Source organism: Pelecanus crispus, chromosome 6, assembly GCF_030463565.1.
Source record: "Pelecanus crispus isolate bPelCri1 chromosome 6, bPelCri1.pri, whole genome shotgun sequence".
In the NCBI taxonomy this organism is placed as follows: domain Eukaryota; kingdom Metazoa; phylum Chordata; class Aves; order Pelecaniformes; family Pelecanidae; genus Pelecanus; species Pelecanus crispus.
The window spans coordinates 65,991,832-66,005,613 of record NC_134648.1 but is presented as its reverse complement, the minus strand read 5'-3'; the positions used below and the strand labels follow the sequence as shown (position 1 = coordinate 66,005,613).

At 38.2% G+C, this 13,782-nt stretch overlaps 1 protein-coding gene across 1 annotated transcript in view; it reads right to left on the bottom strand.

The window, feature by feature from the left end:
• Nucleotides 1-6,278: 6,278 nt before the first annotated feature.
• LRRC9 (leucine rich repeat containing 9) overlaps nt 6,279-13,782 on the bottom strand; it is a 61,032-nt gene continuing 53,528 nt past the window's right edge. Inside the window, 1 exon segment of the mRNA XM_075713065.1 lies at nt 6,279-6,474. Within this exon segment, the coding sequence (XP_075569180.1) occupies nt 6,279-6,474 (196 nt within the window).

Here is a 13,782-nt window from a genome sequence, read left to right as displayed (position 1 = left end):
GTTCCCACATAAAGGTAACATGCACATAGGCTAGGCGGTTGTATTCAGGAGGGCTCTGATTTGGATCATCGGAGGCCCAAGACCACGGCTGTCAGTGTACATACACATCATCTAACTGTTGGCCCTATCCTGGCTTGCAAAGATCAAGCGCAGAACATTGTGCACCACCAGCAGAGAGAAAGAGAACACTATCGTGACCCCAGCTCTAAGTCAGTGATGTTACAAAGGGGTGAATCTGGATTTACGTCTGCCTCGGCTTTTTTGAGGTCACTGATTCTCTCTAAAGAAACAAAAAAACACATACTTGTGCGCACACAAACACACACACAATAATTAAAATAATTAACACGGGACTTAGGTTGTGTTGCAAACCAAGATTCTTGTTAAGTGGAAATTTGCCATATGCTCGCCAACGCTAGACACAAAGAAGAGCCATTCTCCTAACTTAAACCTCAGTTCTGCTGTAGGATTGGAGTGTACATTGCTGTCAATTGGCTTGTTTAGTTTAGAGTATTAATGTTTATTTTGGGGACTGTACACCAAGGTTACTTAGAAGTTGTTTTTGGAAACTCTCTCAGGCTGCAGAGCTTTTATTTTGAGGAGAAAGTAACACAAATAATAAAAAGCAGAGGTGCCAGGGGGCTTAGTGTAAAGAAAACTTGGAGGCTTATGTGTCTTCCTTTTTTTTTTTTTTTCTTTTTTTAAACAGTCCAATTATGTACCACATAGCAGCAACTGGGCTAACAACAGCCATATGATGGAATAACTTGTAATCCGGTTGTGGGTCTAGCTCCATGAGACAGACTCCAAGTAGATGAGTTTTAAATCTCCTTAGAATTAAGAAGGGTTTGGCAACCAAATTAATTGTTTTGGAAAAATCCTGCTTTATGGATCATGAAGAGGATAAAAAGGGAAAAAACATGTCATCTGTAGTGGTTAGTCAGATGTTCTTTTGGAGTTACAACGATTTCCTCTCTAATTCCTCTTCTTGTTGACATTCCTGTTAAAAGAATAATGAGTACTATGTTCGTTGCCTTAGTGCTACTCATCCCTGTGTACATTCTGAAATCTTTGCATTAACCTACCCCAATGGATTGAATCATATTGTAAGGCAGACATTAAAAACAACTGCACTCAACTGTAAGCATGCATAAAAACGAAGTATAAACTGATATGCTACAATATGAGTGATAACAATCGCTGGTACCCTGTACAGTAGTTTGTTTCAGAGAGGTGGTGGGGCCCAGACAACCGAGAGCTTGCATCAAGCTGGTTTAGCAGGACTGAATTATTTTTGTCTTTGGATTTTTGATATTTACGTGGTTATCCTTTTACCAGTGAGGTTGTGCTGCTTTGGAAAAGTATGTTATATGTATTATTAATGTCATGTTTAAATAATGGGAGACAATTAAGCAATCACTGGGTAATAGTTTCCCAGGTGTATTTCTATTTTATGTATTTTGTAGATATATAATGTATTCTCACAGAGGCTACATTACTTAATTACCTATTGCTTTTAAAGTATTTTGGTAAAAATAGGTGTGCAAAAAAAGGTATTATTATTTCACAGGTGGCATAAAAGCAGCTTCATTAAGGAGGCTGGTACTAATAGTCCTTTAATACAGAAAGCCAGGAGATGGTTCTTCACATGGTACATTAAACAGAGAAATATGCCAATTTTGGCTTGATTTCTATGCTGCTAAACTACCCCACATTCATTTGCTTCAGCTTTAAGCCCTTCCATTCTAGTATTCTCTAGCCCCAGTTACAGAATTGCAGCTTGCTTTTCACCTATCTTCTAACAGTTTAACATAGATGTCTGGGTCCAGTCCATTGTTCCAATTGTATATAGTTTAAAAAGCTCTGCAGTATTTTACTCTTTCCATTATATCTTGGCTTCCCTGAGCGCTCTGCTCGCTGCATTTTGCTTGTACTGGCTCTGTCTTCTAAACCCATTTATGGCTTTTTTTCTGTACGCACTTGTTCATTGGGGAGCTTAAATTGACTTCTCTCCATTCTGTTTCCTTAACTAAAAACGCACCATTAAGGTTGATTGAAGTCTTTGAAAACACTTCATAAAAAATGAAAGGCCGTAAGAAATTAGGCTACCAGTGTTTGCAAATACCTGTTTTCAGCCAAATTGATGGGAAGGAATAAGAACTGAAATTTAAAAATGCTACTGATATATATTTGTTTGCTACTTATTTCTATGAGACTAGAAAATGCATGTGTAAAACATTCTGAGGAATAAAATATTGAGACATTAACAAAATAAGCCACGCAGTAGCTTTTGTTGCAGAAAGCCTTTTCCCCAAGAAACATCAGGCACAGTTCTGAAGGCAGAAAATGGCAGAATGAACAGAAGTGGCTGGATCAGTTATTTTGATTTTCTTTTTTAAAAAAATATTTTTTATTCTCAAATATTCCTCTTCAGAGAATACTGAAAACTGTTTTTTTCTAAGAGTAAAATTTGAACCATGGAATAACATATTTATCAGGAATAGGAGGAGTTCTTAAGAAATTGCTTTACAAATGGGAGAAAAAGAAAGGTTAATTAAATCAGCGAAACTTTGAGTCTCCTTTCAGCACAAAAACATCTGTGCAGCGGTTGGGGATATTAAGTATGTTTTGCATTATGTACACGTACACTTAATAAACAAAGCAGCCTCATTTCACAAATCACCCAACAGGAATAAGGAAAGTCATTCTGAACAGCATGCTGAATTGTCAGGGAAACTTTTATGGACATATGGAAATGCATCTACTTTAAAAAGAGAAATATCAAGAGGGATTTGCACAAAGTTAAAAGCAAAGCAAGTGCTTTAGAATCAAAAGTGATTACATTGAAAATGGCAGCTTGCTTGTCAGAGCAGCTGAGACGGCTCCCTCACTAAACAATATACTAATCGTTCCAGCTGTTTCCAGGCTCTCCTAATACTGCTGCTTGTCATTAAAAAATAAATACTTCAGAAATGTGGAAAGCTCCAAAAGAAAAATTATTTGATTTTAGTTTATTTTTAGATAATCTTTCAGATAACTGCCAAACATTTTATTTACAAGACAGATTACTTCTATGGCTTTTTCTCTCTTCAGAAATATAGCTATTCATTCTGACAGTCATCCCATGGAGTGGAGATATCTAAAATGCAGAAGACTTTCAGTATAAAACTTCTGCTACAGAACAGTAGCAAACAAATCTGCCTAGTGTGAGTTTTACAGTTTTAATAGACTTTTACTAACAAAAAAAAATCTTCATGTGGAAAAAACCAAGCACCTAGCCCCAAGATCAAACTCAGGTTTGAATTCAAGATCAAACAAACTTGTAAATGAAAGCTGTTCCCAGACTTTGCCTTTAATATTACAATCCATTTAAGATTTTTGTTCCTTTTTATTTTATAAAAGTAATAGAATAAGCCCGCCAGACTTCAAATGCGGTAGTATTTGATAATGTCCGTGAACACAATTTGTAGCATACTGTATCACTTCCTTTAGGAATTCTCCCATTAATGAAGGAAAAGAGCAGGGAGATCAACAAGAAAAGCAGCCAAGTACAAGGAGGTCATGCAGCAGCGATGAGTTCTGTAGCAGAGGTACAAGGAAGCCCTGTCAGTTTCCATCCCATTAAACGAGCCACGAGCTACGTGTTGGACTCGCTGGGATTACCAGCAAACCCCTACCAAGCTGTGTGCTAGCTCTTGCTCACATCCTCTATCAATTATTCAGTTCCTTTTATGCAAATAACGTTTCATAGAAGCAATGGAGATCCATAACGGGAAGAAGAGTAACATCCATTTAGGAGAATTAAATGGTAGATGAAAAGTGTGACGCTCTGCAGGCAAAAGTTATTGAAATGGTGCAGTACCGGTGCTTTTAAAATGCACGCACAGATGGGGAGATTCGAAGTTTTGTTTGCCTTTTTTTGACGATCAACTTTATACAAAATTAAATAAGAAGGCAATAGACGAAGACTCCTGCACTCACGGTTCTGCCCAGGGGACAGTTGCAGAAGCGAGGCCGCTGTAGCAGATCTGCCCGTGTTCTTCAGGCTCCAAGCTTTCATTTCGTATTTTACAGGGAATGTATGCAACAAGCCTGGCTGCAAATGGTGTGTATACTAAAGAGAGGCTTCACTGTTCTTTAGAGTCAGGAGTCAGAAAAAAACTAAGGGCCACATCTGCATGCTTTTATCAGGCAAAACATCCCTTCGATTTCAACGCATATACGGGATCAAAACTTCTCTGCTGTAGCACCACTACAGTTCACTGGGCCAAATTCAGTCATGGTGTACGCAGAGGCAATTCCATTCCTGTCAGTGGAAGCAAGCCTGCTGAGTGAGATTCAACAAAGACGCTCCAAGAAGGCTTGCCCTCTTCCCACAGAAGAGATTGATAAGTAAACGCAGACAATCCTGGGTGCGTCCAGCCAAAGAACTGATCATGGCTCTGTTGCGAGCCTTTAAACCCTTGTCTGGGATTTTACTTGAAGGTTTATCCCTTTTCTTGTCAGTAAACTAATTATAGTCTTCCTGCTGAACTGTCTGGGGGCCGTTTGACCACTTATGTCTGGGACTGCACTGGCAAGTTTGGGAGCGGTGATAGCCCACTGACGTCTCTCCACTGCAAAGGCTGTGCTGGAGCTGCTTGTCATGAACATAAACAGGTCAGTGGGGGTGAGAAGGCCTCCATCATCCTGTGCGCTCCAACAGCAATTAGAGAATCTCATAATAACCTTGAATTTTATACCAGAAAAACAGTGTTTAATAAGGTAGAGGCACAGAAATAGCACCACAGCCTCAAAGCTTCTACCTCTGTCCTGCTGCAGCCCCTCTGCCACGCTTTGCTGGTGCTACTCTTTGTGCGCAAGGAGCGTGAATCAAAAGCAAACAAAATGTTATTAAATCTTTCAGCTTAATTTTGGGAGACAACACCTAAATGCTAAGAAATTGCTCACGGCTCGAATTTGTATTTCCTGGAATTCACATACATGCTCCAGTGTTGCATCTATGTCTTCTAGACATGAAGACATCTCTTCCGAAAGCTTTGTAATGCGAGTGCCCTGTATATTTACAGTGCTTCCGCATTTAACTATCTTTAATTACACTGTTATTTGCAAAGGAAATTTTTTGCTAAACGAGGAGAGACTGAAAGTGTGCTTAAATGGACTGCAGTTAGCCTTCCAAACAGAAATACGCTTCCATTATAGAATTCTACACTTAAAAAAGCCCTGGCAATAGGCAAAGGTGGAATTTAAAATCCCTGAAAGAGATGGAAATTTGAAAGAATACTACGTACAAGCATAGATAAGTTCAGAAAATTCAAAAGAAGCAAAGCTATAGGGGGTACACACATATTTCTAATTTCATGCTCACCACACTGTGCTTTTACAGCCTACAGAAATGAAAGCTATTCACCTGTAACAGGCTGGCAGAGCAGTGTGCTCTGTCTCAGATGGCGGCAGCGTGCCGCAGAAGCTCCAAGTCCTTTAGGAAACTTTGGCTGCTTTAAGGCACAGGATATTTCTACTCAGATTATGCAAGGGGCTTTCTGCAGGGTTCAAAATTACACGGCAAGCACAAGAGCAAAAAGCTGCACTGAGCAGTCTCTGCGGAGAGCTATCCGAGCTCACTCTCATGCCTTTCCTCTCCTCTTATCCCTAGTTAAGGCCAACTGTTAAGTCTGGCCTTAAATTTCAGTTGTTACCTGTGGAGGGCTGGGACTGACCTGGTACAGAGATCAATAATGCAAGGCTGTAGTACCACATGCAGCGTGAGCAGTCCTACTCTTCCTTTTCCTCCACATAGTACTTTCACAACCAGTTCACGCATAAGGGGCTGTCTTCTGGTTTGTGTTGTTCCTCTGCCTCCAGCAATTACTGGAGTGCTTCTCCCTCCTTTGGGCTCACCTTAGAGGTACAAACTGTTTTCCGACACTGCTGTGTCCTTGCTCAGGTCCCTCTAGCTCTCCTGCAATGAACAAACCTGACTGCTAGCAGGTGACAGCCAGGCAGGGACCTTCAGATGCAATGTGATCCAAGTTGTCGGTACAAAAACCAAACCAGTCACACTCAGACCCTTTTCCCAAGAAGTCAGGGCTCCAAATCAATCAGAAAGCAAAACGCGTCGGACCCAAAGGCTGCTGCTGCTCTCACAGACCCGCGCTGAGCTCTGCAACACTGCAAGCGGTCTTGCCTTGCCTTGAAATTTCAAGAATGGATTCGAATCTTTGATTTATGCCGGTGCAAATCTGCCTAACCCGGCTGAAGTGAGGGGGGAGTCTCGGTTACCCCATATACTCGCGGTACGTCTTAGTAGCCCTGATGTGGAAGATGAGCAGCGCAACAAAGACACCTCGCGGCTGTCCTGCAAACCGCACGCGAGCAGAGGGGACACAGCCAGGAAGGGTTCCCTGGGAACCATCTTCACTGCCTGCCATCTGCTTGTCAGCGTAATTAATACTAACCCCTCTTTCAAAACACCTAGGAGTAGCAAACAAACAAAAAGTATGAGTATAATAATCTCTTAATTAGAAAACATGACTCATTCATAGAAATTTGATGATGGCTTCCAAATTGAACATAGAAACTCTGAAGTATTAAATTACAAACCCACGATAACTCTAGTAGTAATTTAATTTGACCTGATACGTGAAGTGAATGCTATGAAAAATTTATCAAGTCTGGAAGTAAGCTCTTATATTAGAGATAGGACTCTAAAGTCTTCTAAGAACTTTCATCTCAGAGTAACACAGTAAATTAATCAACATTTCCTTTTAAAACACAAGTTTATTAGAAATCAGCAGATATATAACATGTTTATAATTCTGTATACCAGTATATTTTTTAAAACCCTATATAGTCCTATACACTATACCCCAAACCCTGTATTTTAAAAATATAATATGAAAAGTGAAATGTATTTTTTTAAAAACAGAGGGAATAATAACAGCCATAATTACATTCAGATGTAGTTTCATTGCTATTCCTTGCATCAGTTCACGCACATATATGTGAGAAAGGCTCTATAGATACAGTAAGTGCATCTATTATAGTGAAGTGGCAATTTTTGTAATTAAATTGTATTTCTGAACCACAAAACAAAATCTTGCACGGTAAATTTACCAGCATAAAACCTTGATCTGAGACGTACAGATGTTTTTTTTTTCTTCCTCACCTTTACATGAAAATTCATTATACTATAATCCATGATATTTTCCCAGTTTAGTAAAAATGAAGAGTAATTGATTCAGATCATGAAGGTCTTGGAAAAAAGACCAACCCACTGTGTAGTAAAGGTGGAGAGATCAGACTCTGCCCTCTGTTTTTCCAGTGCAAATCTGAAGATATCATATTGAATTCAGACTTCTTGTCAACTAAATTCTGAGATTTTATTGCTGATTTATATCAGGATGAGTGAAAACAGAACAAGCCAAAGGGATCTCTTTGAGTCCCACAGGATCCAGATATTCTGCATGTGCGTAAATGGTTGCTTCACTGAATTGAATAATTTCATTACATACTTGATATTTCATATTCATTATACAGTCACAATCGCTGGATTAAAATAAAAGGACAAATGGCCAAATTCTCCCTTCAGTAACACCACTTCAGTCTGCAGAGCAATCCTCAGGAAGATTTTTTCCCCAGATTTTTTCTCATTTTCACAGTTCTTTTGACTCTATGGTTGAGTTAGTGTGGAAAGGCTAGAAACAATTCCAAGTCAAACCACAGAGACTTTGTTTTAAAAAATATCCATTAATTTAGAGAAGTAATAATCATAATAATACATATTTAATACATGAATCACATGATATTCAGTCCTATCATGCACTCCCATGACAATAGCTTTATTATGTATCCTCCATGGATGAAATCAGGACTTTGCTTAAGTAACTTGGAGATCTACCCCTAATACAGACAAGCCAAGATTTCACCATGTACTTCAGTACATCCCTCTGCAAGCATTTTTAGAAATTTTTTTTGTTTTATGAAGGAGAGATTATTTACAAAGAAGATGGATGAAATACTGCATTCCCTTAGGATCAGATTTGCAAACATACCTAGGTATTGCTCTGTTAGCCCTACGAGGCCTAAAGAGCTTACTAGTTTTAATCCTGCTGAAAACCAGCTATCATATTCCCCATATGAACAGGTGATTCACAAATGACAAGCAGAGAAAGATGCCGTTAGTGGTTCATAAAATTCCTGTTGCATCTAACTCCAATCTAACTTGTTGATTTCTCTAGATAAGGAGAAAGCTTTTAACCCTGCTCCCGTTGTGATAATGTGAAAACAGTACTGACCTCATACTAGGGAGCATGTGTCCCAGAATGTGACCTGAAAGAACCCGTAAGATAATAACATATTATCTTATTATCACTCTCATCTACAAGCAGCTGATGGATGGAGTGACCACCTACTGCTTTGTGCCATCAAAGGATAAAAAGCCAACACTCTTAAAACACAGGTGTTTGCATTCGAGTCCAAATTATCTTTTTTTAATCATCTCTTTTTGGTAGAATTTGCCTTCTATTGAAATATAATTTATAACTATAATATTTAAAACTGAACAAAATGAAGCCTGGAAGATCTTAGTATTCAGAAAATCAAATGAATGTGACGTTCTCTTTTAAGCAGGGGACAGCAGTCGAGACTCCAGTGGTAAAGCAAAGTTGTTTTGCACATTAAACAGGGGTTCAGACTCGTTCTTTTGTACATTAAACAGTGCACGCCTTTGTACATTAAGCAGCGCATAACCAGCTCTCCAGTAGAATGGGAAAACTTAAGCAAATCCATTTGTTACTTTTTGAAATAAAATGAGGTGAAAATGTATCTTTTAAGAGCTTTGCCTTCCTGTGTGGGTTGTTTTTCTTCCTGATCATAACAAAGGAAAAATACATGTGCTTTAAACTTTCAAGGGAAATATACATGTTATACGTAGACTACACTTGAATAAAGTAGTTGGCAGTAAATTTAAGTTACTAATAAAAATCATACACAAGTGTTATGATTAACTAGGTCACACACAAACCTAGGACAAAAATTCAGTTAACTCCAAAGGGTAACTGTCTTAATATGCGTCCACCAACCACTCACCCTCCACCGCTAATTTTCATGCAATAATTCCATGGGTTGTAGTGGCTCACTAGCACAAAATTGGTAAATGAATGTTAGCTGGTCTAAGAGATGTCATAGCTGCATGGTACCTTGAGTATCAATGGAGCAAAGGACAGTGGGCTGACTTCGGGCATTGAAGGAGCATTGTTAAAAGACCTGAAGGAACCTTAAAACTTGAAAACTTTTTGAACTCAGGAGACTAGGATTTTCCTCCCTATGTGTATACACAGTCAGAGTTGAATTTATATTACCATACAATTGACTACAGATTAAGGAAGAGATGTATGGCTTCATAGCTTTTCACTTTTCTGGTGATGCAAAGCAACTATAAACTTAGACTATATGATTACTGTAGTCTTTCTGCTTTGATGTATCAGAGACTCTTCCCTTAAGTTCAAAAAGTAAGTACTGATTAAAGACAGATCCTGTAAACATAAACACTGAAAAGTATCACATAACAGCATTCTTGTTTCATTATTACTTTAGGGTTGTGTGCAGAATTTCTCATTATTAAAAAAATCCAATTAAAATAGAAATTAATAAGTAATACCAGGAACTTAACTGTAAAATAGCAAATATCTTCTAAGTTAAGAAATTTAGGGAAGATAATACTTCAAAGAAATCTAACCACAGTAAAGTAAGAATTATGCTGTTAAGACACCTGAATAGCTTTAACTCTGCCTGAAATGATGCCATGAGGGGAAAGGTTAAAAAAAGGCCTGATTTGTCCTAAAACATCACTTCATCTGATCTGAGATGACATGACTAGTGTTGCTTAATCAGAGGCAATTTTTTTTTTTTAGTATCTGGGTGCCTTTGCTGTGTTCTTCTAATTTTAGCCTGTTGGATTTCATAAAATGCAAGATTAAATTGGAACTACCCAGACACTGTGCATAGTTTTGTAATGTTGCAACAAGCTGAGAGAAATGGGAAAAGATCAAAGAACACGTGGCATGTGAGGAAACGCAAACATAGCTACTGATAGAGGATGCTTGCTACAGCATCTCTTCTACATTATTTAAAAATACATGGTCTCCATTTTTTTTTTTTTAATGTATGAAGATCGATCTACAATATGGGGAAAAAGTCATACATGCTGCTTCAAGCCAGAAAAAAAACACTTTTTAAATAAAAGTGCCTGTAAAAGGATCTTGGACAGTATGCAGTTAAGGTAGAATCTGATCCTGTGAAGAGGCCAGCTTAGATCGAGGCTTTGGGGAATTTAGTTCTGTATACATCAGCCATGCTGAGTAATGTCACTTCCTCTGACCACTGCTTTCTCATCTGTAACACCCGAGTCAGCACGGGACTATCTGGTTTAAATAAGGTTTATTTAAAGTGTTTCCTCTCAGGAGGTTTGGTGATATTAGTCACCAAAAATATATGTTTCTTTGGAAACTACACCTATCACCTCTGTGCGTATCTAAATACCCATTGAAGATGGTTGTGGAGAAACATCTTTGGTAACAAGCCTTTAATTAGCTCACTCTTTTTCATTGGCAAATATGGCCTACAGCTTTTAAACACATTCTTCTGGCAAGGAAAAACCATAGCTTATACCATAGTGTAGAGGTATAACAATATATGAAATATACATAAGAAAAATGCTTGTTTGGGACTAATCTTCCATGAAAAGCAACTATGCATACTGATTCCACAAAGAATGACCTGACTTACACAACTGATTTTGAGGAAATCTCTTTTTGAGTAATCAAGATGGAAATGTAAAAGTCCTAGTGCCAGACCTGTTTGTTCACTTCCTTGTTATGGAGAAATGTTTGCTAGAGTAAGAAATGTTGATGTAACATTCAATCACACACTGGCACGTTCCAGCTGCTGGCACTCAGTAATAGCAAGATACTGCTGTTTGTATCACAATTATTAGATATATTTAACCACAGTAACAGCTTTACCCTTGCATTTCTGCTTCCATACTGAATATTTTAAATTACTAAACAAAACTAGACTTCATGCAACAGAAAACAAACAAACCAGAAAGTCTTGACTTAGTGATAGAACAAGATTAAGCATGGATTTGGGAGATACCAGCTTATTTCTGGTAAATAACTGCCTCCATTTTATAGTATAGTCATTGTTCTAATTGCAAAATCTTAAATTGTTGTCTAGATGTTTTCTTAGATGCATTGTAAGTTCTGTGAGAAGAGAGTAAACATATTTTTGGTGGATCTGGAAACTGAGGTAAAGGCAGCATTTAGAGAAAGAAAAGTAATGTTTGAAGAGAAGCACCTTGGCTGTAAACCCCCCTAAAAAAGGAAAGAAGCAGCAGCAGTGTTTAGGGCTGGTAAGGGCCTCACCTGCCTGCATTTTCTGTGTTGCCCTGATGCAGTTGGATGGTTCAAGTAGCAGCACTGTGATGCACCAAATGGTTTAGAAGATTAGTTGCTGCTCCTTTGGCTTGCCTAAGAGCTCTTTCTGCATGGATGCTTCAAAGATTATTTGTTGTAATTCTTGGGTTCTTAGACTTAGCTGTAACACAAAATGCACATAGATACTCTCCTTGCGCAGCCTCACCCCAGCTGCCAGTCATCAAGTACTGCACTCATTCTTCTTTTCTTCTTAATTTTCCTCACCAGAACGATGTTACATCATTTTCTTTCAGTTCCTAGCATAGTTAAAACTTTAATTTACAGACTGAAATTGGTTAATAAATTAAAAAACAGCACAAACCAAAGCTTTTGAAAGCACTGAAAGGCTAATTCTATCAATGATTCGGACTGAATCTCAAGATCCATCCTAGGGTGAAGAACTGACAAAGATATGTATTCCTCCAGAAAACACATGTATTTCCCAGCTCTGGGAAGGTTGTGAGAAACTTACAGACTTGCAAGATATCCAGCCACTTGTTGTAGCGACTGATTTAAGACTGTGTGCCAGTCTGTGCTGATTTGTTAATTTTGTTAAAACTGGGTACAGTACAATGACAATGGTGATTGCCTCCTGTAAACCATCTCTAATTCAGCAGTGACAACATTAAAAGAGATTTAATCAATAGCATGAAAAAAGAAAATATTATTATGTACAGAGTGTTCTGGTGTCTACCTACTAAATAAAGTGCTAGCCTACTTTCTGCTGGGAAAATCTCTTTTGAAGCTTAAGATCAAAAGCACTTTTTAAGCTTAAACACCACCATACGGTTTCAATTCTTGCTTTCTAACAAGCACTTTAAAAAGCACAACTAAAATGCAACTGACAAACTTGAAAAATCTTTTGTGTTGTTCCACTTGAATGATCTAATGAGAAAATGGCTCAGTTCTGTTGTAGCTAATGAGGTATAACATCTTCACTGAACCTGAATATAAAACAGAGATTTCTCTAAAGATACAGTCTTAACATGCTTCTATTGCTTTACTCATTCTGCCATGTTTTTATTTAAGTGCTGTCCAATGAATAAAAGCACAGGTCAGTTTTGAAATAAAACATTTACACATGAAATTACTCAATCCAAAAGTGCTTTGAACTCTGTATACAAGCATTGTGGCTTCGAGTGGGAAAATGTGTTTCACTAACTTACTAAGGTCCCGAGTCTGCAAACACAGGTATTAATGTAGCCAGACAGGGATCTGTGATAACACATTTTTGACAGATGAAGTTCTGAGACAGAACCCAAGTGTACATAGATTTTAATCTATCTGGTTTCGGTAGTGACCTACTGTGAAGACTGAGATTTGACAAAACAGTGAAGACACCATTAATATCAGTATCAAATAATAGCATTTGTTCTGGTAGTACCTAGAAGCTAATATCCTGCTAAAGGGCTTTATTTATACAATAAATATTTATGCCAAGAAATTTATACAAGGATACAATATGGACATAACTCATAGGTGTGGGAAGCAGAAGATAACAGCAAAGTGGTTAGATCCAGTGCAGCAAGTACTATTTGCAGCTTAGCAACAGTTTAGATGTGGTTGGGCATGGTGACTACACCATGGCAGTAAAAAATTTAAGGAGACAATTGGAGTAGAATAACCTTGTGGTGTAGGTGTCTACTGGTAGGGCCTCTTATCTATAAAGCAAAAAAAAAGCAAAAGAAGCTGGACAGGTTGATGAGGATGGGAGAATAAACCCAATCGTACTGATGATTCTCATCATCCTTAGTACTTATGTTTTAGATGTATAAAAGAACTGTTTCTGTGCTCCATCAATCTGAAACTGAGATACAAAGAGAGAATTGGCTTGCACAACACGAAGTGGGAACAGACTCTAGATCTCCTCATTACTCTATTGATCCTTCTGGGGAAATCGATGGTTAAAATGCATACTGCAGTCTTTTGAGCTGGAAGGAAAGAAGTCTGTTCATCAAACAAACCTCCAGAGAAGTTTCATGCTGTGATAGAGAAAACACAGGTCTGCTGTGGGGTAACAAACTCTTTCAGTGAGAGGAGTCTTAGTGATAAACAGAACGACAGAGACAATGAACCTTCTGTTCATAGGAGACATGTGCCTCACTAACCTCCTCTCTGACTCCTTGCTGTTGTTACTGTTATTCTTGTATTTAGGATACCTAACAGTGAATCCTACTAAAAATCTCTGTTCCAGTGAATTTATACTGTAAAATGAGATGAGGCACACCCAATGAATGCAGACAGACTGACAGATGGGTGAGCACAAGAAAATAATGAGCAATAAAATTGGTCAGTGTGACAGACA